The sequence below is a fragment of the Solanum stenotomum genome, chromosome 11 (assembly GCF_019186545.1).
Source record: "Solanum stenotomum isolate F172 chromosome 11, ASM1918654v1, whole genome shotgun sequence".
In the NCBI taxonomy this organism is placed as follows: Eukaryota; Viridiplantae; Streptophyta; class Magnoliopsida; order Solanales; family Solanaceae; genus Solanum; species Solanum stenotomum.
In genome coordinates, this window is record NC_064292.1 from 4,462,677 (window position 1) to 4,487,282 (window position 24,606).

The 24,606-nt window shown below is 31.1% G+C and overlaps 2 protein-coding genes across 2 annotated transcripts; one reads left to right on the top strand and one right to left on the bottom strand.

Moving 5' to 3' along the window:
- Positions 1 to 1,360: 1,360 nt before the first annotated feature.
- On the bottom strand, positions 1,361 to 4,032 carry LOC125844550 (ABC transporter G family member 3-like). Its single transcript, XM_049523859.1, has 4 exons — positions 3,920 to 4,032; positions 1,711 to 2,215; positions 1,545 to 1,624; positions 1,361 to 1,426 (listed from the first exon to the last, which is right to left on the bottom strand). Exons 2-4 carry the CDS (start codon positions 2,180 to 2,182, stop codon positions 1,361 to 1,363), a joined length of 618 nt encoding a protein of 205 aa, XP_049379816.1. The 5' UTR covers positions 2,183 to 2,215; positions 3,920 to 4,032.
- Positions 4,033 to 11,338: 7,306 nt separating this feature from the next.
- On the top strand, positions 11,339 to 17,102 carry LOC125843663 (cell division cycle protein 48 homolog). The gene is made up of 9 exons (XM_049522830.1): positions 11,339 to 11,496; positions 11,587 to 11,752; positions 13,280 to 13,508; positions 13,954 to 14,720; positions 14,800 to 15,021; positions 15,188 to 15,259; positions 15,361 to 15,642; positions 15,843 to 16,202; positions 16,603 to 17,102. The coding sequence occupies exons 1-9, from the start codon at positions 11,468 to 11,470 to the stop codon at positions 16,891 to 16,893; spliced, it is 2,418 nt and encodes an 805-aa protein (XP_049378787.1). The 5' UTR covers positions 11,339 to 11,467; the 3' UTR covers positions 16,894 to 17,102.
- The last annotated feature ends 7,504 nt before the right edge of the window (positions 17,103 to 24,606 follow it).

Consider the following 24,606-nt stretch of genomic DNA (forward strand, 5'->3'; position numbering starts at 1 on the left):
AGTTCTTGTATTTTCCCACATTTGCCCTCGTGGAACTCACAAAAATAATATTGATCTTCATTTTTGAGGTACAGTGAAGGAATAAAGCACCCTTTTATATAGTAAGTAAAGAAAGGGGTTGGTAAAAAACAAAGCTAAATAGGAATGGTATTCCCTGTTGCATAGAAGGATGCGTACACTTTGTTCAATGCACTCAACATAAAATTAAACAAGTCTTAAAGATAGATTCTAGAAACTAGGTTTAGAAAACGTAAGTTTTTGGCTGTTGTACTTGCTCCTTTTCAGGGCAGATTCAGGCCACATTCCACTTCCTCTTGAAGGTCAATTTTGACCTCTAAATAATTGTAAGACTTGGTCAGAAGATCTTCCATGGGATGGAGATTTTTCCATCATAAGACGATTTTTTTATTGCTAATTGAAGTCCATTAAGCTTGTCTTAAAACTTCTTTGTTTGAGATCTTGTCCTGGTTTTTTTGGAGCTTCCAAAACTTCATCCATGTATTTTAATGACGTTGAATTGCCATGGATGGCATCACACCCTCCAAATGTCTAGCCTCGAGTGTGTGGGGATTAGAGTCTCACATTGGTTGAAGGTTGGTTGTAGCCTCTTTATATGGTTTGGACAATCCTCACTCGATGAGCTAGTTTTTAAGGTCAAGTTCAGGCTAAGGTCAATATTTTTGAACAAATCCAAATTGAGCATTGTAGTCAGAACACCATAGAGTTGCTTAAGGGATTAGCTTTATTGGTGATGGCTACTCTTCCTGTGTGACAAGTTGCAGGATGCTAATTTTAATCACTAAATGCTTGTGGCTCCAATTGCCTCCATTGGGGTCAGAAAAATATAGTATATGCCATATGGGCTTTACAGTTCCCATAGAGTGAAATTAAAGACTGAATATCCCTGTTTTTCTCAATACTAATAAACTCCCTATAAGTTTTGAGTGGAACTAAAGATTGAATATCCCTTTTTCTCTGGATGCTAATAAACCCCTGAGAATTACTCCTCTCCTTCTTTCCATCTCTTTTTCAGATGGACTTCTTCAGTAGGTTTGAGATCAATACTTGAATAAGAAATATGCACCTTAACAAAACTGAAGGAGCAGAAAAATGCACCTTAAATATTTAATTTCTCAGTTTTGGATGGAGTTACTACAAGTCCAATTTTTTCTACAATATGATAAATTAAATAGTAATTCTATATTTTTCCTGTAATACCTTCTCCATTTAAGAGGTCGCATTCATGAGAGGTGAATCAAAATGGTAACTCTATAATGATATTTAGACATGTTGTAAAATGTAAACCATTTAAATAATCACATTTTATTTTTTCCTTCAACTTCCATTTCTTGATATTTTATTATCTTCCATGCATGTTCACAGTCTTAATTTTTAAACAGCAAAGCAAGAAAACCACACAAATACACTGTAAAAGTTCATGTCAGATAGTTTCCACACAGGATATTAAAGAAAAATAGCTACGGACAACATTTTGCCTACTATGAACAGCAACTCAACTACAAAGTTAAAAAGAATAGACTTACATAGGAGCCATAAGGCATGCACATTTTCGTCCCATTTACAAAAACCTCACCATACATTCTGGCTGAATCAGGCAACCTTCCTAAGGAAGAGAAACAAAAATGGGTTACGAACGATTCATACAGATTGATACACAATCCAATAGACGTTTCCCTATAGAACACAAACCTGAAAGGGCTCTCAAGAGCGTTGATTTCCCTGACTTGGCAGGTCCCATAATTACAGTCATTGTACCAGGTAATGCATAACCATTCGAACTCTTGACCACCTTATCAGAGTATTTCCGTTTTCCCTTTATTGTAACTGTCAAATCCTTCCAGGCAATAGATGCGCCAGCAATTTTCCTTGTAATAACTGCCCCATCTGGTAAAGGTGGAGACGGCAACGAACCACTGTTAAGCTTTGACAGGGAAGGGGAGGCTGGTGTAGTTGCAGCATTGATGGAATCACCTCCTTCGTCCACTCTGACTTCAATATCTGTGTCTTCCCAATCAGGTGAATCTTCAAATGAAATTGGTTGTCTAAGTGAACCAGGTTTCCTCAAGTAGAAGAAATTACTTGATGGCACCCTACTCGCTGGACTACTTGCCGAAGAAGACGAAGACCTATAATGATCCGATTGGGACTGTATTTCTTCCATTTCTTTTCAGTTCTCCAATTCTGCTCAACTATTCTGAAATGGCACACTGAACTGCAAGTTGATACGTAGGGGAGAGAAAAACTGCAAGTGTTTTCTGACGAGATTTTCAAAACTTCTTTCAATCCCCTTGACAGAGTCACAAGCAACTACTCTGTAAATATCCAGTTACAAATCACTGAAAAAACGAAAAATGAAGAAGAAGTTACAACAATAGTAGAAGAAACCACATTCAAACAACTTTAAGCATCAAAAGGGCTTTTGTATAGACTCTTATGCATCAAATGGAACCAATAGCTGGTTGTGAAACAAGAACCATTTCAAATTTATATCAATCAATTCATCACCATGCCTCCATCCCAAATTAGTTGCAGACTTGCATCAGCTATATGAATCTTCTATATTCATTCCGCTCTATTTGAACCAATTTCATTTCGAATACTTCAATTTGTTTTGAAAAGATAAAAAGGGTATTCTTTAAAACTAGAAGTTCTCTTAATATCCATTATCATACGCTAACATATAAGTTTCTAACCACATTAGAAGAAAACTTTCAGCAAAAACAGGACCTAGTGTAAGTTTAAGAAAAAATGATCAAACTTTAAACCTGAAGTGTCACTTTTTAGTGAGTTCTATACCTAGACTATCAGGCGTTTGTGATTCCTACCTGAATTATCACCAACTATTTATCAAACACACCTCGAAGCTAACTAGATTAACTGTTTTGACTACAAACTCGCCAAAAGGCACGTGACAACTTAATTTGCCCATAAATTTCATCCACATGGCAGTTGACTCATTAATTTCAAAGAGTATTTTGATAAATAGTTAATAATAGTTCACGTAGGAAACACGGACAGTTCAGCCAGAAAATTCACAAAAACGTGATACTTCAGATGTGTTTCTGATTATTATCTCTTAAATTTTTTTAAAAAAATTCCAATTATTTCCTTTAATTATCTGTGTGGAGAGCCATTTGGCACCATTTTTAAATTAGAAAAAGAGAGTGCACACCACGCACCATTAGATACTAGTCAAGGTGTGTTTTCAAAAAATAATTGGTGATGTTTAGGTAGAAAACACAAACACATGATAGTTCAAAGCACGAAACTCACAAAAATATATATGATATTTAGGTATATTTTCGAAAAGAAAAATCAGGAATAGTAACTAGATATAGTGATCAAATGAGTTGAAGAATACCTATAAATCTTTTTAACCCAGAAATATTCCCATAGAAAAAAGAATCCTTTTTTTTATCTTTTCAAGAGAAATGCTATAAACTTAATTTCATCTATTTGAATCAAACATCAAGCACCAAACTTTTTAGCTCTAGCCAACACTTAGCAATGTTTTCTCAGCAAACTAAAAACTCTCAACTCTCCTAACCCAAAAAGCTCACCCACAAAAGCAGAAACAAAAACAAACTCAAAACAGAATAATTATTTTTAACCCAAAAAAAAAAATACAGATTTTTTTTTACGGATTACAAGTTGGTAAATCAAACATTAGCGAATAATGTAAGTTCAGATAGTCAATCAATCGAGCAGCTACTAAAATTCCCCCTAAAACAAGAGATTCAAGCATACTAGTTCAATTAAACTAGTGCAAAACAATTGGAGCAGCAGAAAAGACCACCCAATCCAAATGGCGAAAAAACTATGACAGAGATTGATTTGAGCATCGAAAAAAGCAAAAAAGAGAAGCTACCATTAGGTATAAGGAAGAAAGAACACAAACCTGGATCTGAATTCTGAACACTGAAGAGAAAAGAGAAGAGAGAGATGAAGAATACTTTAGAGAGAGAGAGTGTAAAGACTGTTGCTCACTGAAACACTGAAATAGAGCAAGTGTTGTCTTTACTCTTTCAGACTTAGACATGGAATCATTTTAGCCCCTTTTTTTCTGGGTTCAAAAATTTAGCACCACCTTTCTTTTTTCTTATTTGATATTAAGTTGGTGTTGAGATTCGATTAAATTTAAATTTATGACGGAGGAGAATACTTAATAGTTCATCATAAATTTATGATTACAGAAATTATTGACAAGTGATGATTTTATTGTATTGCATTGATTACAAAGGGTAATATTATTGAATCGGATTTCTTTTAATTTGTCATAATTTTCATTTTAAGAGTCGATCAATATGAACTTTGATTAACATTTTAAAATATGTGTTTTTCATTATATTGATATGAGAAAAAAGTTACAATTTATACAACTTTTTTTATATATTTTTGAATCTCTTACTAAAATGTGATCTTATTTAATTTTAAACGTTAGTTAAATTGACTATCGAAAATCACAACAACAATCAAAAAATACGAGGAAGTACTTTGATTTATGTAATACTTTAATAATTCACTTATGCTAGACTAAAGGGATATTGAATATAGTGTATCAATAATATTGAGATTAGTTATATAAAATTAATTATGTGATCGGTTATTTGATTTATTGTATTAAATATTTTGTTACCAAATATTAAATGAATATGGTGGGCTAGAATAAGAACAATACTTAACATAATGTATTAGAATAAGAATAATACCCTCTATTATTAATTTCATTGAATAGGATGTAGTTATTATTAAGATTTTTTATTTTTTTTAAATAATTGCAAATTATTGCATTTTGTTTAACCTGTATTGGGAATGTTGATGATATTATTCTGATAATTGTGTTATTCAACTTATTTATGTAATTTCTAAAAGTACATGAGTGCCAATTAAAATGAAAAATTGTTTAATGTTCTAATTAAATTGGTAATTAAAGTGTTATATTAATTAGTGGGAAAAAGAAAGTCAAAGAAAAGAGAAGAACACTGACCTTTTTCTTTTCTTTTTTTTACCTCTGAAAAGAAAAAGATAGCTCTAGAATTTGAATTATGTTGAGTGGAATCTAAGTATCTTTATCAATAAGATTAATGATAATAATAATTATAATTACAACCCTCTGTATTATCATAATTAATGCTTAGTGGTCTATTAACACTATACTTTTTGTTTTCTTTGTTTTTCCAGCTTGCACCATTCATGATTAGGACATGTTTAGACAAATGCCACCTTAACATTTGTAAAAGGAAAAAATATTATACTATTGTCAAAAGGGTGTCTTTTGTCCTACCCCGGGATCTTTTCGTTCTAATACTTTATTCGAGAGTTATTGATATTTATCAAATATGTTTTTGTTTGTCGAAATATTATTGAATTAATGACAAAGATATTATTAAAAAAAATATTTTTTTTAAAGATGAAATGAACTATTGTGCGACTATAAACTACCTTTTTTCTTGATCTATTTCTTACTTATAATGTTTTTTTTAATGTCTTTAAGAAAAATAATAATTGAATAATTAGATTGAATTGCCCCTATTTTGTTTTTGTCGATTTGATGATGCTCATCATTTCACCATATTAATCTCTATATTCACGCAGTTATAAGAGTAAGCATAAATGTAGAAAATAATTAATTTGATCTTAATTCAAAAATAGCAATCCCCGATATTCATAACAAGTGAAATAAATCACAAAAAAGTATCTCAATAAAGATAAAACTGAATTTTTAAAGATTACATTATTTTTTAATATAAAAATATAATATATATTTTTTTATACAAACTAACAAAAAAAGCATGTCATATAATTTTCCATTGGTATAAACTTTTAGCTACTAAAATTTTATTAGATGAAAAAAATATTACATAATACTAATATTTTGTATTGTAGAAATTTAAACTTTAACAACTCATCATTTTTATTTTATTTTTACTAGATGCCTGGTATTCGCATTAGAATTTTAACTACTCTAAATTTGCATCACACAAAATCTATTTAAGAGATAAACACTCCTTAACATAATATTTTTTTCATATTCGAGACTCAAAATCTCATAATTTTCACCGTCTTACCATTTTCTTGTATTTTTGTTTTTTTGGGTCTGGAATATATATTTCCATAAAGATTTATGGGTCCAAAAGAGGTAAAAATGAAACTTAAAGGGAAATAGGCTGATGATTGTTTGCTTCCTTTTTTATAAATAGGTATATTTTGGTTTTACTTTAGAAGATCAAATTGCCTTAAAATTGGACATGAATTAAAGTGAATAGAAACCTTTATTTCAAACTTATTTAGCAACTTAATTAGTTCTAGTATATTTAATGCCCGTTTAGTTATCATTTCAAAAGTTATATCTTGGTTGCTTCCTCTTTTTAATTATTATTTCCTCTATTTCAATTTACGTGGCACTTTTCATTTTTTAAGAATATACCATTTAAGTGTGATTGAAAATTTGCACATAAAATCTAATTTTTTTATATAAAATTTATATATCTATAAACTATATAAAAAGTATTATGAGTAATAATATTTGATAATTCAAAATATTGAAAAGATTTATGAAAAATTTACAATAAAAAATAAACTCATTTGAATTTCAAAATTTAAAAAGTGTCACATAAAATTGGAGGAGTAATTATTACTCATTTGCCTTCTCTTTTCATTTCCCTATCATGGCTAGTATAGCTTGAGTTTGAAGTTACCTTAGCTTTCTTGGAAAATGTAAGAAAATGATGAACCCATATGTCAATGTCAGAGACATAATTTTATCTAAGAAAATTTTAATCCAAAAATAGTTTTGCATTATATATTGTTGTTGAATGTGTCATAAATTGCATTAAATTACAATTGAGAAATAAAATAGTTAGGTTAATTAGAATGTTACAAACCGGCCGCGTCTACAGGGCCCCGTGGAACTAATCGTGGTGGACCCGCCTTGAAACAGCGGGACCCGGTGGTTACAGCTAGTCGGGTTCGCAAAGCGACGCCCGGAAACCACGGTTAAAAAAAAAAAAAAAAAAAGGTTAATTAGAATGGATATCTCACGCTCTTTAAGAAATATCACGTCACTCCAGATAATTTACATTAATCTAGCAATCAGGAGCAGAGTTATAGCCATCTCAGAGTGTTCAGTTGGCAACCATTTGTCGAAAAATTACGTTATATATATATATATATATATATATATATATGTCAAATTTTACATTTAAAGAATATATATTTAAAGTTAAACACTCTTGACAAAAGATAAGCCTTTGGCGTACTGGTAATAGGTGTCCATTTGAATCAAAGAAGTTTCAGATTTGAACCTCAAATAACACAATTTTATTTTAACAGCCACATACCATTTTGAAAAGTCCAAAGCTCCGAATCCACCATTCCACCATTATAATAAAAAAAATTCATTATTTATAAGTTTAGAATTATTCCATGAAGATTAAGAACCAAAGCAATGAGATAATTATTTTGAAGAACATGGAGATGATAAATAACTAATGGTAAATCATGACATAAATAATTACATAAGTTACACTAAAAATATGATCATCTTCTTATCGATCAGAAGAGGATTTATAATTTAAAAAATTTAAACTTCTAAAATAATCTCAAATTAATAAATTGTAATATAAATAAAATTTACACAAAAGTTACTGATTTCAATAAATTCATACTCACAAGTCACACCATTTTACTTTTTGAGATTCAAACAAATCTATTTTTGACGTATGTTTTTAAGCATTTTGAATCATCAATTATTGTGACTTATAATACTTTTACGTAATTTACAAATATAAAAATTTCATTTCAAAGAATTTGAAGATTTCCTGCGCAAATTCTCAACCAAATTTAAATTGTTTCTCTCGAAAAATGAAAAGTGTCACATAAATTTGGACAAATAGAGCATATTATATGCTAACTCTGCTCTCTAATTCAGATTACATGAAAGCTTAGTTGTTAGTCCTAGTAATTAGTTTTATAAATTTAATCACCCAGTGGTATATGTTGCATGTATTTATTGTTTTGTTCATCTTGTACTTTAGTTTGATGCACTTGAGTTGAAGTTCTATTCGAAATCGTCTTTCTACCATTTTTAGACAATAATAAGATCTGTGTACACTTTATCATTTACACACCCTACTTAGTGAAATTTCACTGAGTATTTTATTGTTGTTATAATGGCATAGGTTTTTTTTTTTCCTGAAAAAATGTGTTATTTATTTACGTGATCAAAAAATTAAAACAATACTATTATACGAAAGGACGGTTCTTGCCATATTGTGACAAAATATTTTTTATTGAAAGCAGCAAGTGCATACATCGGGGGCATGCATAATATAATGGTATCCAAGATTGTCGTTCGTTAGAACAAGTTAAGTGCTTTCTAAATGTCACCATTACATTATCTATTTGATTGATTCTTATATAAATATTACTCCCTCCGTTTCATTTTATATGACACTATTTGGATTTTGAGATTCAAATAAGTCTATCTTTGATCATAAGTTATTCATAGATCTTTTAAACATTTTGAATTATCAATTATTGCGACTTATAGTACTTTTTACGTAATTTACAAATATATAAATTTCATTTCAAAAAATTTGAAGATTCCATGCGCAAATTTCCGGTCAAACTTAAACTGTTTGACTCTCAAAAAACGAAAAGTGCCACATAAATTGGGACGGAGGGAGTATTAATCTTCATATCGGAACAATCATTAATGACCTTTAATAAAAAATAAAAATAAAAAGACGCGAATAAAGATCAACAATAATTATACGTAATGTGTGTACTAGTACCTGAGAATTAATCTTAATATAAAATGAAAAGAGATTCAAATCACATATAAGAGGATGACCCAACAAGAGATTACAAGTTCACATTTAAGCGCAAATGAACAACAAATGTTAGTAAAAAAAGAAACTCAACTTATTCACAAACCAAATTATATATATTGAAACATTATTACGCTACAAATTAATTTTAAAATTTTAATCCCAAATCCTCATTACAATAACCTTTTAACTCCCTATAAAGTTTCTTGGACTTCTTCTATCACCAAAGAAATGGAAGAAAATAGATTGTTGGTCCTTAATTGTCAAGATTATTCAAAGGATTAAAGTGACATACTCCAAAAAACTCTCATATGCTGACATATTACAAGTGATAAATGTTGTACTATTTTATATACATAAATTGCAGTTGGTATTGGAGAAAACTCAATGCAATAAAGGAACATGTGCATGGTCGATATACAACTAAGACAAATACAAGCTGACACAAAATGGTAACTATTCTATCACAAGAAGCTATTTGGCAATTATAAAATAGACCATAACTGCGAATTGTTGACTTAGTTTGGACTATGATAGCCTTACTGAAGCACAGATTCATGGTGTGGTTGGCTCTACAAGGTTGATTGCTCACACATGAAAGGAAGTTGAGACTGCACATTCAGGTTGATCAGAGGCGTATCTAGAGGGGGTGCCGTGGGTTCACGTGAACCCAAGTGTTATATTTTTAAAAAAATATTTAATATAGATGTGTGAACCAATGTTCAAAGTATCATATAAAAATGCGATGATGATTGGGTGCACTTCTCTAAGTGAGAGATAGAAATTTAAATCTTATATCTATCTTGTATCTTTGAGTAACACTTTTCCAAGTGGTTATCAGTTACACTTTTGTCGTTTCAACTAATTTTTCTTTTGTTTTTTTTTCTTTATTCTTTCAAAATTTTCAAGTGTGTTACATTGAGAATTCCTAAAAAATTTAGCATTGTAAATTTTTTATATAATTAAATCAAATGTGTATATTAAAATTTAAAACTAGTAGTATTATATATTTTGGACCTATAATTTTTAAATTTTAATGATTCATATTACGAACTAAAAGTCAAATCGATCAAATTTATATTAGAGATACATTTTTTCGTAATCGTGCACTCATCTAGCCGAAATCCTGGATACGCCTCCAACTGGTTGATGACACTGAATGTTGCCTATGTGATGAGAAGGTAATGGAGACCACTGTGCATCTATTTAAGGAATGCAAATGGACTAAAAGTGTATGACAAGAGATGACTCAATGGACAAGCATAACACTTACAAACAATGGGATCTAGACAGAATAAAGGTGAAACAGTGGACAGTTTCAAAAGGAGATTTTTTGCGGCTATTAGTGGATCAATACTATATCACACTTGGTGAGCTAGAAACTGAAAAAAAAAAGTTCAAAAGAAAAATGTACATACAAATGAAGCAGTAACACAAATAATAATAAAAAATAATAGAGAGATTACACTTAGTAATTCAAAGAAGGCTCATAAATGTAGATATTTCATTCAACACTTACTATGTAATTAGACTTCTTATTTGTAGGGGTGTGTGAAAATCGAACCGATCAATAAATCAAATCAATTTTTTTTTATTGAGACATTGCTATTGGGTTATTGGGTTAACAGAGTTTTAATAATTTTATAAAAAAATTATTGAATTATCGATTTGATATCGATTTTTAGTATTGGGTTATTGGGTAAACCGATAACCCAGACGATAGTAAGTTGTTACTATATCCTTCATAAATATTAAATATTAATAATTTAACATAACTAGACACTATATCAGTACTCTACACTACGATCTACACACTTCACATGTCATAGTACTTCTATTTCACATAAAAAATTCCATATTATGTTTTGGTTGTAACATGTTATTATAGCCTTCATACATCTACTCTTATTGATGCAATTTCTCATTATATTTTTTGTTTTACTATATCAAAGCATTTACAGCTGATTTGTTTGTCACATTGTATCTTGTTAAATTGTTAGAAAAGTGAGAAATCATATATTTATTTTATGAGCATTTTCTTATTGGGCAAAATCGAAAACCGAACCGTTAATGACCAAAAACCGATAAACTGAAAACCAATAAAGAATATCTTATTGGTTTGTTATTGATTTAGCATATTTAAAAATCAAAAACCAATAAACCAAATCGATAATACATAAAACGGAACCAAACCGACCGATGCACATCCTACTTGGTTGGATTCCTAGCTTCTGTCATCCAAAATAGTTACTCTCTATTTGTAACTATTTCTTGATGGTTATGGTAATATTTTACCGTGGTTATAGAGAAAAAAACCTTTTTACCATCCAAAGTTTCTCAAAATCAAATAGGACACTAATGTAATTCAATTTCTAATCAAAATACTCCTAATCCTACTTAGACTAATTAAAATAATAGTCCAAATTTAAGAATATTTTGTAGTAATCCCTTTTCCCAATACACATAGGTAACCAAAAAACAAAAATAGAAGAAGGAAAAACTCTCGCTTATATAAAGCCCCGGAAAATAATTCTCAATAGAAAAAAATATCTAGTCGTAGTTTTCAGTTCCTCTTCCCCATCTCTCTCTGTGCAGATCGCGAACGATTCGAAAAAATGTCTCACCAGGCCGAGTCATCTGACTCGTGAGTTCTCTTCTTCTTCATCTTTGAAATTCAGTATCGATTTGGTAAGATTTACAATTCGATTCACAATTTTTATGATTTTTTTTGCAGAAAAAATGCTAAGAAGGATTTTTCTACGGCGATTTTGGAGCGGAAGAAAGCTGCGAATAGGCTTATTGTAGATGAAACGGTGAATGATGATAACTCCGTCGTCGCTTTACATCCTGCTACTATGGAGAAACTTCAGCTTTTTCGTGGAGATACAATTCTCATCAAGGTTTTTGAACTTTAGTTTGAAACTTACTGTTGTAGTATTTCTGGTGTTTTGGTCAATTTATGCAGAATTTATGATGGTTATTTAGTGATTTTTGGATTGATGATGATTTTCTAGGGTTTCGAGTTTGAACTATCTCTAATTGTGTAGAGGTTGAACTGTCTAATGACTTATTTCTTGTTTGTTTAGGTTCTCGGTGAGTGTTTGTTGGTGATTAGGATAGTATAGAAACCTTATTTTAGATTTGAAAGTGTGATAGTATTAGTGTTCATAGATTTTGTGCTGTTGAGGTCGTGATATAAGGTCTGTATTCTCAGTGGCGGATCCAGGATTCGATGGTCGTGGGTGTTCAAATCTTTTAACTTAAAGTTGCTAACAAAAAGAAATAATATTTCTATAAGCTTACTAATATTTTTATAGTTTAGTTAGTAAACAAAATACAAAAAATAGGAAATTTAAAAATAATAAAAAATTTAAGCAAAAAGTCAACAGTGAAAATGTATAAAAAGAAGAGTGGAAAAAAACAATGAAGTTTGAGTTAGCTTTTTCAACAAAAATTTACGGCATCAATGACCTTAGAATTCTACTCCTGAACCAATGTCCTATAGGACGTTTTGTTCAATGGGTGCTCGCGAGTTGTTTTTATCCATTTTCTAGTATTTTAGATATATATATACAAAAATTTTGTCGGGGTCAATAGGTGCTCGTGCACCCGAAACTCTATGTGGGTCTGCCCCTGTGTATTCTACATCTTTGATAGGAAAGCATTGAGTGAATAAATAGTTCATGCAGTGGGAGCTGTTTTGCTATTTCTCGGTGATTAGGATGGTATGGAAACCTTCTTTTAGATTTAGAAGTATGATAGTGTTAGTGTTTATAGATTTTGTGCTGTTAAGGTTATGAAATAAGGTCTGTATTTGACATTTTTGATGGAAAAACATTGAATATAGTTCATGCAGTGGAAACTGTTCAAAATCCTCTGTTAGACTAAATCAACAGATTCTTTTCCTTTTGACTCACAACTTTGTTTTGATGTTTTACATTGTTTATTTGGTTTTGTTGCTCACTCAGAGTTTGACAACTTAACTTGTCCCAAACAGAATGGGGATTGAGTTGTTTTAGGGTATCAAGGGTCATTGATTTTCTAGTTTGTTTTTCTCCAACAACCAGATCACTCTAAGCTGTTGGTGACACTGACATAATTGAATCTTTACATTGGACTTCTGAATCATGGTAGAACATGTACTATTTTGGAAATATTGTGACGTTTGAAGCACCAGATCCCGCTTTGGGGGACTTCACTAGGTTTGTTGTTGTTGTGACGTTTGAAGCACAGGAAGCCAAGATGTATAAATATGCTTATGATTTTATTCTACCTACTTCTTTCCTGTTACTTAGCTTTTATTGTTATTATGTTATACTTAAAAATGGACTTGGAATGAACGTCAGCATGTTGGATTTCTGTGTGTGTTCCTCTTCCTATCAACTCAGTTGACTCAAAATTTGTGTTCTGTTGTATCTTTTATCCAGGGAAAGAAGAGAAAGGATACAGTTGTCATTGCTCTTGCTGATGAAACATGTGATGAACCAAAGATTAGGATGAACAAGGTAGTCCGTTCAAATTTGAGGGTTCGTCTCGGAGATGTTGTATCTGTGCACCAGTGTCCAGATGTCAAGTATGGGAAGCGTGTCCACATACTTCCTATTGATGATACAATAGAAGGTCTCACAGGGGATTTGTTTGATGCATTCCTGAAACGTAAGTGTAAACCTGATTGATATATTCAGTTAGTTGGAAGTTATGGTTAGAGCAGCACAGCTTACTGTTTGATGATTGTCTTTTCTTTGTTCTCCCTTAACTGTGTACGGCAGGATCTACAATTTGTTAAGCTTGTCTGTTGTCTCTGACCTGTAAATATATTTAGAATGAAATCCATTTGTATCTTGAAAGCCAAGTCCAACAATCCCTTCACAGATTGTATATGGTGTATTATAGGCATTTCTCATATAGGATCCACTCTCTCCTGTGAGTGTTTGAAGAAATTTGGTACATAAAGAAGAGGGTCAAACTGGGGTGGGCTCTCCGTGGACAATGCAACCTTAATTGATTTAATCGTAAACATTTACTCACTAATTTCATTAATATTATTTGCCTGTAAGATCTATTTGTGTCAGCTTTAAAAAACTTTTTGCCCTTCTTGCAGCTTACTTTTTGGAGGCATATCGTCCATTGAGGAAGGGAGACAATTTTCTTGTTAGAGGAGGGATGAGAAGTGTGGAATTCAAGGTCATAGAAACTGACCCTGGGGAGTATTGTGTTGTCGCTCCAGACACTGAAATCTTTTGTGAGGGTGAGCCTGTAAAAAGGGAGGATGAGGAGAGGCTTGATGAAGTTGGCTATGATGATGTGGGTGGTGTGAGAAAACAGATGGCCCAGATTCGTGAACTGGTGGAACTACCATTGAGGCATCCTCAACTTTTCAAATCTATTGGTGTGAAACCACCAAAGGGAATTTTACTTTATGGACCCCCTGGTTCTGGAAAGACTTTGATAGCCAGAGCTGTGGCTAATGAAACAGGTGCATTTTTCTTTTGCATTAATGGACCTGAAATCATGTCCAAATTGGCTGGAGAGAGTGAAAGTAATCTCAGAAAGGCATTTGAAGAGGCTGAAAAGAATGCTCCTTCTATTATATTTATTGATGAAATTGATTCAATTGCTCCCAAGCGAGAGAAGACACATGGTGAAGTTGAAAGGAGGATTGTCTCACAACTCTTAACTCTGATGGATGGACTGAAATCTCGCGCTCATGTTATAGTGATGGGAGCTACCAACCGTCCAAACAGCATTGATCCAGCTCTGAGAAGGTTTGGTAGGTTTGATAGAGAAATAGACATTGGTGTTCCAGACGAAGTTGGGCGCCTTGAAGTTCTTCGCATTCATACCAAGAATATGAAGCTTGCGGAAGAAGTAAGGCCAACTTGCCAAACTTGGTTTCTTTGGGATCAACTTTATACGGTTACATAATGATGATTACTCTATTTTGCAGGTCGATTTGGAAAGAATTGGGAAAGATACACATGGTTATGTTGGGGCAGATCTTGCTGCTCTTTGCACTGAAGCTGCACTTCAGTGCATTAGGGAGAAGATGGATGTCATTGATCTGGAAGATGACACTATTGATGCTGAGGTGTTGAACTCAATGGCTGTAACAAATGAGCACTTCCAAACTGCTCTCGGTACAAGCAATCCGTCTGCATTGCGTGAAACAGTAAGTAACCCATCACAACCAAGTGTGAGAGTGTCAGGATACCTTTTTAGAGTGACAATTTCGATTGCAAATTATGGTCTCTTGTCTTATCTATGTGGTTCCTGACGTAAGATGTGCATTACTATTTTTGGGGCACAAACTCATTGTCTCTGAAACTCTTTTGCAGGTGGTTGAAGTGCCTAATGTCTCATGGCAAGACATTGGAGGCCTTGAAAATGTCAAGCGAGAGCTTCAAGAGGTAATGTCATTCAATATAATGGTCTTGATGTACACTTATGTCCCACATAAGTTACTTGTCTTAAGAGATGTTGATTATTGCTCTTGTTTTATTTTATGTAGACTGTTCAATATCCAGTGGAACACCCAGAGAAGTTTGAGAAGTTTGGTATGTCACCTTCGAAAGGTGTACTTTTCTATGGTCCCCCAGGATGTGGGAAAACCCTACTTGCCAAGGCAATTGCAAATGAATGTCAAGCCAATTTTATCAGTGTCAAAGGACCTGAACTGCTCACCATGTGGTTTGGGGAGAGTGAGGCGAATGTTCGTGAAATTTTTGATAAAGCAAGACAATCTGCACCTTGCGTTCTCTTCTTTGATGAGCTCGACTCTATTGCTACTCAGGTAAGATAAATAGTTTAAAGATTTCAGTTGTATGAGCACATGTAAACATTTTAATTAGTTTACTGGATTCAAGATCATTCACATCCTGATCTAGCAATCAGATAGATTTAAAAGTATAATATAGTACGGAAACATGATAACACGAATTAAGTTTACCTCATACAACTACTTACAAGAAATGGTGCTCTATACAATTGCAGAGGGGAAGCAGCAGTGGAGATGCTGGAGGAGCAGCTGATCGTGTTTTGAACCAACTTCTGACTGAAATGGATGGCATGAATGCAAAGAAGACTGTTTTTATAATTGGGGCCACAAACAGGCCTGATATAATTGACCCTGCACTTCTTCGACCTGGCCGTCTTGACCAGTTAATTTATATTCCTCTGCCAGATGAAGATTCACGCCATCAGATTTTCAAGGCATGTCTCAGAAAATCCCCCTTATCAAAGGATATTGATCTGAGAGCTCTCGCCAAACATACTCAGGGATTTAGTGGGGCTGATATCACTGAGATTTGTCAACGAGCCTGCAAATATGCCATAAGGGAGAACATCGAGAAAGTACGCACTTCATCCTCTTTTACTGCTTTGATTTTTTCTTTTTATACTTTTGAACCTCAGAAGCTTCTTAAAATGAACTTGTTCTACAAGTCTTGCATGCTTTTGGTTACATAGTGATTGATTGTCAAGGTCTGGTTACTTTTTTGTTGTCATGCTAAGAGGGATATGCTGTTCTCTGTATGACTGTTAATTTTCCCATGAATTCATTAATTTTTCATGATGGCGCCCTCGGCCATTGTTGTCTTCAAAGTTTAACGACCTACAAAACAGTAAACTTCAATTTAGGTGTGCGCGGCATGGTCTCTAAACTCCATGTTTGCAATTGTTGCCAATCTCTGTTTTCTCAATTTCGAGTTATTGGTTTTCTTCATCCTAAATCTGTCATTTTTTCTAATTGCAGGATATAGAAAGGGAGAAGAGAAGACAGGAGAATCCCGATTCGATGGATGAGGATGTTGATGAAGTACCAGAGATCAAGCCCGCTCATTTTGAGGAGTCCATGAAGTATGCACGCCGAAGTGTCAGTGATGCTGATATACGCAAATACCAGGCATTTGCTCAGACATTACAGCAGTCTAGAGGTTTTGGAACAGAATTTCGATTTGCAGAGGCTAGTAGCGGTGGGACTGCTGCAGCTGATCCATTTGCAACTTCTAATGCTGCAGCCGATGACGATGACCTATATAGCTGAAGTTCTAGATTTTCCTTGTTATTTTACTGCAAGTCTCCTACTTCTCGGGTTAAAACGCGAATATCGGAACCTAGTACTCGATTCTGGATCTCGGGTTTTGACTTTTTAGAACGTTAAGATAATTTAAAGCTACAGTTTACACTTATATCCTGGCGAATATTTTTTTGAATTTGATGCGCAGGTTTAAATAGCCTAGTTGTAACTTGTATGGTTTCTTGTTCTTCCTTGTGTGTACATTTAGTGGGTTAAAAAATCGAGGCATTTCTTGTTAACATGCATGAATTGCAGCCTTTTCTGAGAATGACCAAAGAGAAGGTAAATAGAATTTCCAAAGTAACAAATGCGTTCAATATATGCTTTTTGTCAGAGTTAGATTTGCTATAAACCCTTTTATATAAGGGCTTAAGGGGAAAAAAAGCTTAGAGCCGCCCTTGAGTGATAATAATTGAATTTTAAATTTAGTATTTCTACATATTTAATGGATTTATTAACACCATTATATAGTTTTGAGCAAAATTTATCGAGTTTGGCCGAACCTGTATGCAGGCTATTAATTTTGTCCCTGAACACCTTAACTTTAAAAATGCACATCTAGTCTAGGAATTTTTAGGGGTACTACATTCGATCTTGATATGCATTCTCAAAGTTGAAATATTTACATGATCAACTTAAATCAAGTTAAAGTAGGTAGATGTGCATTTTCAAACTTAAGGTGTTTAGTTGTCAGTTGATGTCAAGATAAAAGTGGAGTCTATCGATATATTATACCAAAATTTTTAAAGTAGTTCAACTATATGTCGATTTCAGATTAGTTAAAATAAATTATATGAATCTTTTGATGTAGGAAAAACTTGTCAACACAAGTCACTCTCCATACATAATGTCCAACTAACTTGTTTACATTAATTTCCTTTTATTTGTCACCAAACTACTATATTATTATTTTTCTTTATTACCATCCAACTGAATTAGATATGCAATTTATAGCTCCAACTTTTCCTTTTGACATTTGATTTTTTTCTTTCTATTATTTATGAGTATATAGTATAATAATGAAAGACAATTTAATAGAAATTGAATAGTCTCTGTCTCCACTGGTAAATCAGTAACTCTATGGTGGTCCCATTCCATTTATCTCGTGATTATTTCATAGTAAAAAACAGGATAGAGAATGTTTTTTTAATTAGTTTTTTCCACTCGGTGTGCAGTATTCTCACCAACGAGGTATTACTAAATTTGAATTTGCGTCAGAAAATTCATATTGAATTTGAAACGCTCCCTAACAAAGATGATTTTACATCAGGCTGACTCGACCGGTACTGACTATGTATTCATTGATTTAAAATTCTAAATCTGATCACTCTTACCATACCATTAGGAAATATTATTCTGGTTTCTAAAATTATTTTAAGTAGTTAACTTATTATCTAGGTTATTGGGATTTAAAAACACACGCAACAAAAAAAATTAAAATTTGAATCGAATATGTTTCATAAGAATACTTTATCAAGTGTTTAGGTACTTAATAGAAACAAGTTGTGGTTCTGGTAAATAAGTTTGAAGTGTTATCAATACGCAATGAATTTGTAAAACAAATATAAAAGATTTGAACCAAAATTACTGAATTTTGATGAACTCGTACAATAAAAGGGACATCCCCCATGCATATACATCCACTCTTCTCTAAAGACAAGAGAAGGGCAAAGGATTTTTTTTTATTTAAAAAAAGCAAAAAAGTGGATATATAATGAAATCTTCTTCATCTTTATTATATGCTCGGGCATTACAAAATATCTTGTAATAAAAAACAAACTAACAAAAATCATAGTACTATATATTCTCTCGATCCATTGATCAAACAAACAACAACAAAAAAATAAAGATCTAGATATTCAACCTTGCATGTACACACAAAATACTCGAAATAATATCATCAAACGAACGTTCTCCTATACTTCCAAACATGTTGAGCACCACATATTCTCGTACCATTTGAAAAGATCGAGTTTATAATCGATGAGATCGATATCGTCTCATATATTATTTTGGAGTACTAAGGTAATTTCTTGATATTTTTGCCTTGTGAACATCCAATTGAACCCAAAATATGATAATTAACATACCTACTAGGTGCAGAAGCATGCCTAAATCCCTTAGGCAAACAATCCCTCACTTCTTTTCCATGAAAAATAGGACCTTTATTATGATTCCTTTGAGGTTTCATCAACACATTTGACGTTCTGTCAACCATCGATGTACTACTCGATGGCTTGATGCTAGCACTGGTACTGGATAACTCGCGAATACTCGTTACATTATTCAAACAAGAGAGAAAAATAAGGTAAAAAAAGACAAGTTTTTTAAGGTTTAAAAGAGAAGTTGTAGTAGTAGTAGTATTAGTCATTTTGAGAGGAATATATGTGGAAAAGGAAAACAAAAGAGTTTATATTATATTGTTTTGGATAGAGAGAAAAAAAGAAAATAGAAGTATAAATAGGCTCGTGAATTGTTAATAAAGGTGGCAAATTTAAGTGTTTGCACAGCTCATTGTAAAGAAGAAAAGTACTCCCATCGTCCGTATCAATTTATGTGATAATATTTGATTGATAACGAATAATAATAATAACAATAACATATCTAGTGTAATTTCACAAGTGGAGTCTGAAGAAGGCAAAATGTATACCGATCGACCTTATTCCTACCTTTTGGGGTAGAAATATTATATCTTATAGACCCTCAATTCAAACCGACTAGCTAGGAATGAATTTAAGAAAAATAGAATTTTTTTTAAAAAAAATTGTGATTTTTTCAAAAAAATTATTACGTATTATAAATTATCTCATTATGAATATTTTAAAATCAAATTATTTATTAAATTTTTGAGACTGACTTTAAAAAAAATATATCGCACAAATTGAGACGGATCGGAAAGTATAATACTCTTTTGAGTTGATGAGGCAGTTGTTCTTTTGAGTGTACCATATAATATTATCAGAAATGAAGTGAAATAGTCCGTGAGTTTCTGTCATTGCTATTAATTAAGTCAGCACCTTATTCTCTTTATCATTCAAAATCCCACCTTTGTTTGTTTTTTTATTTACAAAAAAAACTTCTTTACTAGTGGAGTATTAAATTATTAATATTGTATTTTTGAATGTGGTGTGGTGGAATATGAATTTTTATTTTTAATGATATATTTCGAGTTCAAGTTTTGTAAATAAAAAAAATATTTTATAAAAAGTGTTTACTCTTTTAATGGATTTTACGTGGTGTGATTCTGAATCAATTGAGGCAAAAGGTAATTTATAAGAATGGTTAAGGAAGTGTGTGATTTTGAACTTTTAACATTGCTTGCCAGATAGATAAAACTTCAAATTTAATAACTTCTGACTTTAAAGATTTGTCAATGGACAAAAGGAGGGGTGGGGGTCGAAAGTTTGGGATCACCCATATTAAGAATTATTTGAGGTAAATTCTAGCTAAAATGGATAATTGAATATCGAATGAGGAAATAAAAGTATTTTATGGTTAATTTGGTTGTCTATCATATAAATGTTTGATAGGTGGGCTTAGTTGTATTTCATGTATAATTGAGGTATTTTATATTTTATTGTCAATTTTTTTTTCGAGCTCATATGGCTTAACTAATTGAAGTAATTAAGATAAAGACAGATTCAAAATTCAAACTCGATATAATTTTAAATTTTTAAGAAATTTTTAACATTAAATTCGTTATACATTTTAAATCTGTAAAAGTTAATATTTAATTTCTATATTTTTCAATTTATAATCACACTTTTGCCTGTGACTTATATATATATACCTGGTCAACAACGCAAGAGATTATATTTGACCCCTACCAACTTTCCTAGATTATATCATATATAGTGATCTGTCATATATTTAATTTTTTTTCTTTCTTTAGACATGTGTTTTTCTTCATTATACAACTACAATCTACCCCTCTTAACTTGGCATTGCCACAATATAGTAGACACATTCAAGATTTAAATTTGATAAATTTTTAAGTTTTTGATACTGAATGTATTATATATATTTTTTTAAATAGGCATGGTACATATTTATTATTTGTTGTGATATTAATGAATTTTTATCTCTAAATTTATATTTTATATAAAAAGAATTGAGTTTAAATGAATCTGATATCATTACATTTGGATCTTTACTTGTCAACTGCCTTCTTTCTTGGGAGTTTTAATTGATTAAGAATACAAATAAAGATCTTATAATATAAGCTCTAATAAAATGTACACTTTTAAGCTCGATGTGACATATACAAACCTAAGAAACATATTCGTGAGGCTTGTTAGGTCGAAATAGGCAATATGTGCCATGATCTTGGATCGTAACAAATAAAACTTCTCACTTTTTTTCTCATGTTACGTCAAATTACATCCAAATCCAATTAAAAAATAACTTTACAAAACAAGTTATATCAATTTACTTCTTGATATTTTCAAAATATTGAATTGGTCTTAATTTGGTTGAAGTCAGCATTGTTATCCATCATATGTCTGGTGGTTAGGATTCAATGACTGTACCAACAGAAACATTTAATTTATATTATTACTAATAGTAATTTCCATAAAAGATTAATGCAAGGAAAAGTGGTTGATTAGATTAGAAATAGTAGTGGAATCAAGATTTTTACTAAAGAAGTTCAAATTACAAAAAAGTAACTACACAAAAATTTCAAAGGAATTCAACATCTACTGTATACATAAAAAGTAATTTTAACTATATATAAATAATGAGTAATTTTTTTCACCGAAATAGATTCAGATGAACCTCTCGACTTTATTGGGCTCCACCCATGATTGGAGATGTGGTAGTTATTGAGTACTGTTAGGAAGTCATTAAGTTTATTAAATGATTTAGCTCCCAATTATTTAATAGGATTTGTCTATATCAATTGATTATCAATTTAAGTTTAATGTCCAATCAATGGGTCGAAATTTTATAGTGAAACTACTATGCATGGAAAAGTAGTTGTAAAATTGTAATCCGAAAAATAAATAAATAAAAGAATCAATCTATGTATAATATATCGATTATATGGATTTTTTCGTATTTATTCATGTGTTTTATGCCCTATTTCTTTCTAATACTATAAAATTATTTTTTGAGGAATATTAGGTATTTCTTAAAAAGTTCTCAATAAGTTTATTAAAACTTTAATAAACTATAAGTTTGAATTCATGATTATAAAAACTAGAATGAATTCAATATCTATTAAAACTTTTTAAAATTAAGTTTATAGAATTTAAATTTTAAATTTGTCTGAAGTAAGTCCTATATATAGAGGTAAACATGTTCTTTTGTTGCTTGTGAGTTATGAATTAGTATGTAATTAAGATTTTAAAAATAAGGAACCAAAATTAATAAAAGGCAGTGGACATTAAGGGGAGGAGTTATAAGGTTAATTACTATTATATGGTGGGGGTCTGATAATAATTTTGACCCTGTTTAAAAGTGGAATAATGAGTATTTTAATGGTCAATGAATGTCAAAAGACAAAGTTGTTAATCTCTCCCTTTCATATTATTTGTCATTTTTTCTTTACACATCAAAAAATTATAAATAAAAAGGATATTTTTACTTATTTATCCTTCAACTCTTTTAATATGAATTAATTATGCCCAATTTAATCAGTTAGACTTTATTTATATGCTTTATCCATCGATATCAAAATTAATAATATAGTTAATTTTTGGGACTTTATATATATATATATATATATATATATATATATATATACTTTTTCCAAAATAATTAATTTAAGGTTAAAATGATTTTTTAAAATTAATTCTATTTAAATTTGTAAATCGACACGTAATTAGAGACAACTACTTGTAGTAATATGGATAAGTAATATGGAACTATGAGAATATCTTTTAGTAGACTTATAAATATATGTTTCATCCATCTCATTTTAATTGTCGCTTTAGTTTTTTTTTTACACTTATTAAAACAATAATAAATACACAAAATATAGTTTACTAAGTTATCTTTATTTCTTAGATACTTTTTGAGAATTGAGAAATATACTTTTTGAGAATTGAGTAATATTAATAACAATTACTTTTTAAATATTCACGATATAATCAAATTTAATCTTAAATTTCTAAAAACAATTATTTTGGGATAATCTTTTTGAGCTAAATCAATAATTTAAATGGGACAAAAGAGTATCAACTAGAGTGAGTTGGAGTTTTTTTTTTTGGGGGTGGAGGGGTTTAGTTGGTTGGTGGTTGTTGTCATGAACTAGGAAACATGGAAAAAAGTAAGCAGCATATCTTTAATGATGCATTGAAAATAACTCAAAAATTGTTTTAAGGATATTTTCTAACAAGTAAGGAGAGCCAGAACTTTCGTTAAAGGAAATCAACATATTTGAAGTAAGCACATTAAAAATTAAAGAAACCCAACACACATCTTCTTCGTCCTTTATTTATACAATATATATATATTTTTAACGAACATATATCAATAGAGTACAAAAGCTAGCCTTAGGCTATATTAGATGAGTCTTGGATGTGAGTAGGATGTCAAATAGAAGAATTGAATAATATTTGTACCGATTGAAATAGGTCGAATCAATAAAAAAATTGTTAATAATCGAAACAATAATTATTTGGATCAAAATGAACAAGTTAATTTGAGCCAAATCATTAGTCAATAATTTAATTAACACAAGTAAGAGTTTACTTATCATTTATTTGTTTATTATATTACAATCCATTTAATCACCAAATCCAACTAATATTTTTTTGGAAAAATTACAGAAATCCCACCTTTTAGTTTATTTATTATCATTATCCCCTATAAGTTTTACAAATCTCCAAAATCCCTCATTTTCGCGCATCAGATTAATGTATCAGCGCTTATATTATTGTATCTCGCGTATCAGATTAATGTATCAGAGCTATATAAGAGCTTATACATGCGCGAGATACAATAATATAAGCGCTGATACATTAATCTGATGCGCGAGATACACTAATATAAGCGCTGATACATTAATCTGATGCGCGAGATACAGTAATATAAGCGCTGATACATTAAACTGATGCGCGAGGTACAATAATATAAGCGCTGATACACTAATCTGATGCGCAAAAATGAGGGATTTCTGTAATTATAAATTTTTAAGGGATAAATTGTAATTTTGCCTTAAAGTATGTGATTTCTGTAATTTGCCCTATTTTTTTTAACCCCTCCTTGTAGGAGCTTCCACATTTTTTCTTCTTTGATGACTCGAACTCACAATCTTAAGGTTGAGAATGAGGAGTGTTTATCATCCGAGAAACTTCCTCTAATGATGATTCCCGACTATGTCAAACAAACCAAACAAAAAAAAAATCTTACTTTCAACGTTTTCTTACATTCATTTATGAGTCGATTTGGGCTACATATGCACTAAGTTGGCTCAAATTTATAGATGAGTTTAACTTGGGCCATGCCCAAAATTACTTTGATGGGGCTATCCAGTTATTGAAAGACAAGAATTGAACCCGATGACCAGTTTTTATCCTACTATTTAAACCATGTTTAATTTTTAAAACAAAGTTATTTAAAATATAACCATTATTAATAAACTTATAACCATTTCGTACTATACATGTTATATTAATAAAAATAAAAAAAATAAAAAATGTTGTATTAATAATATGATACTTGTCGGCTCAAAAT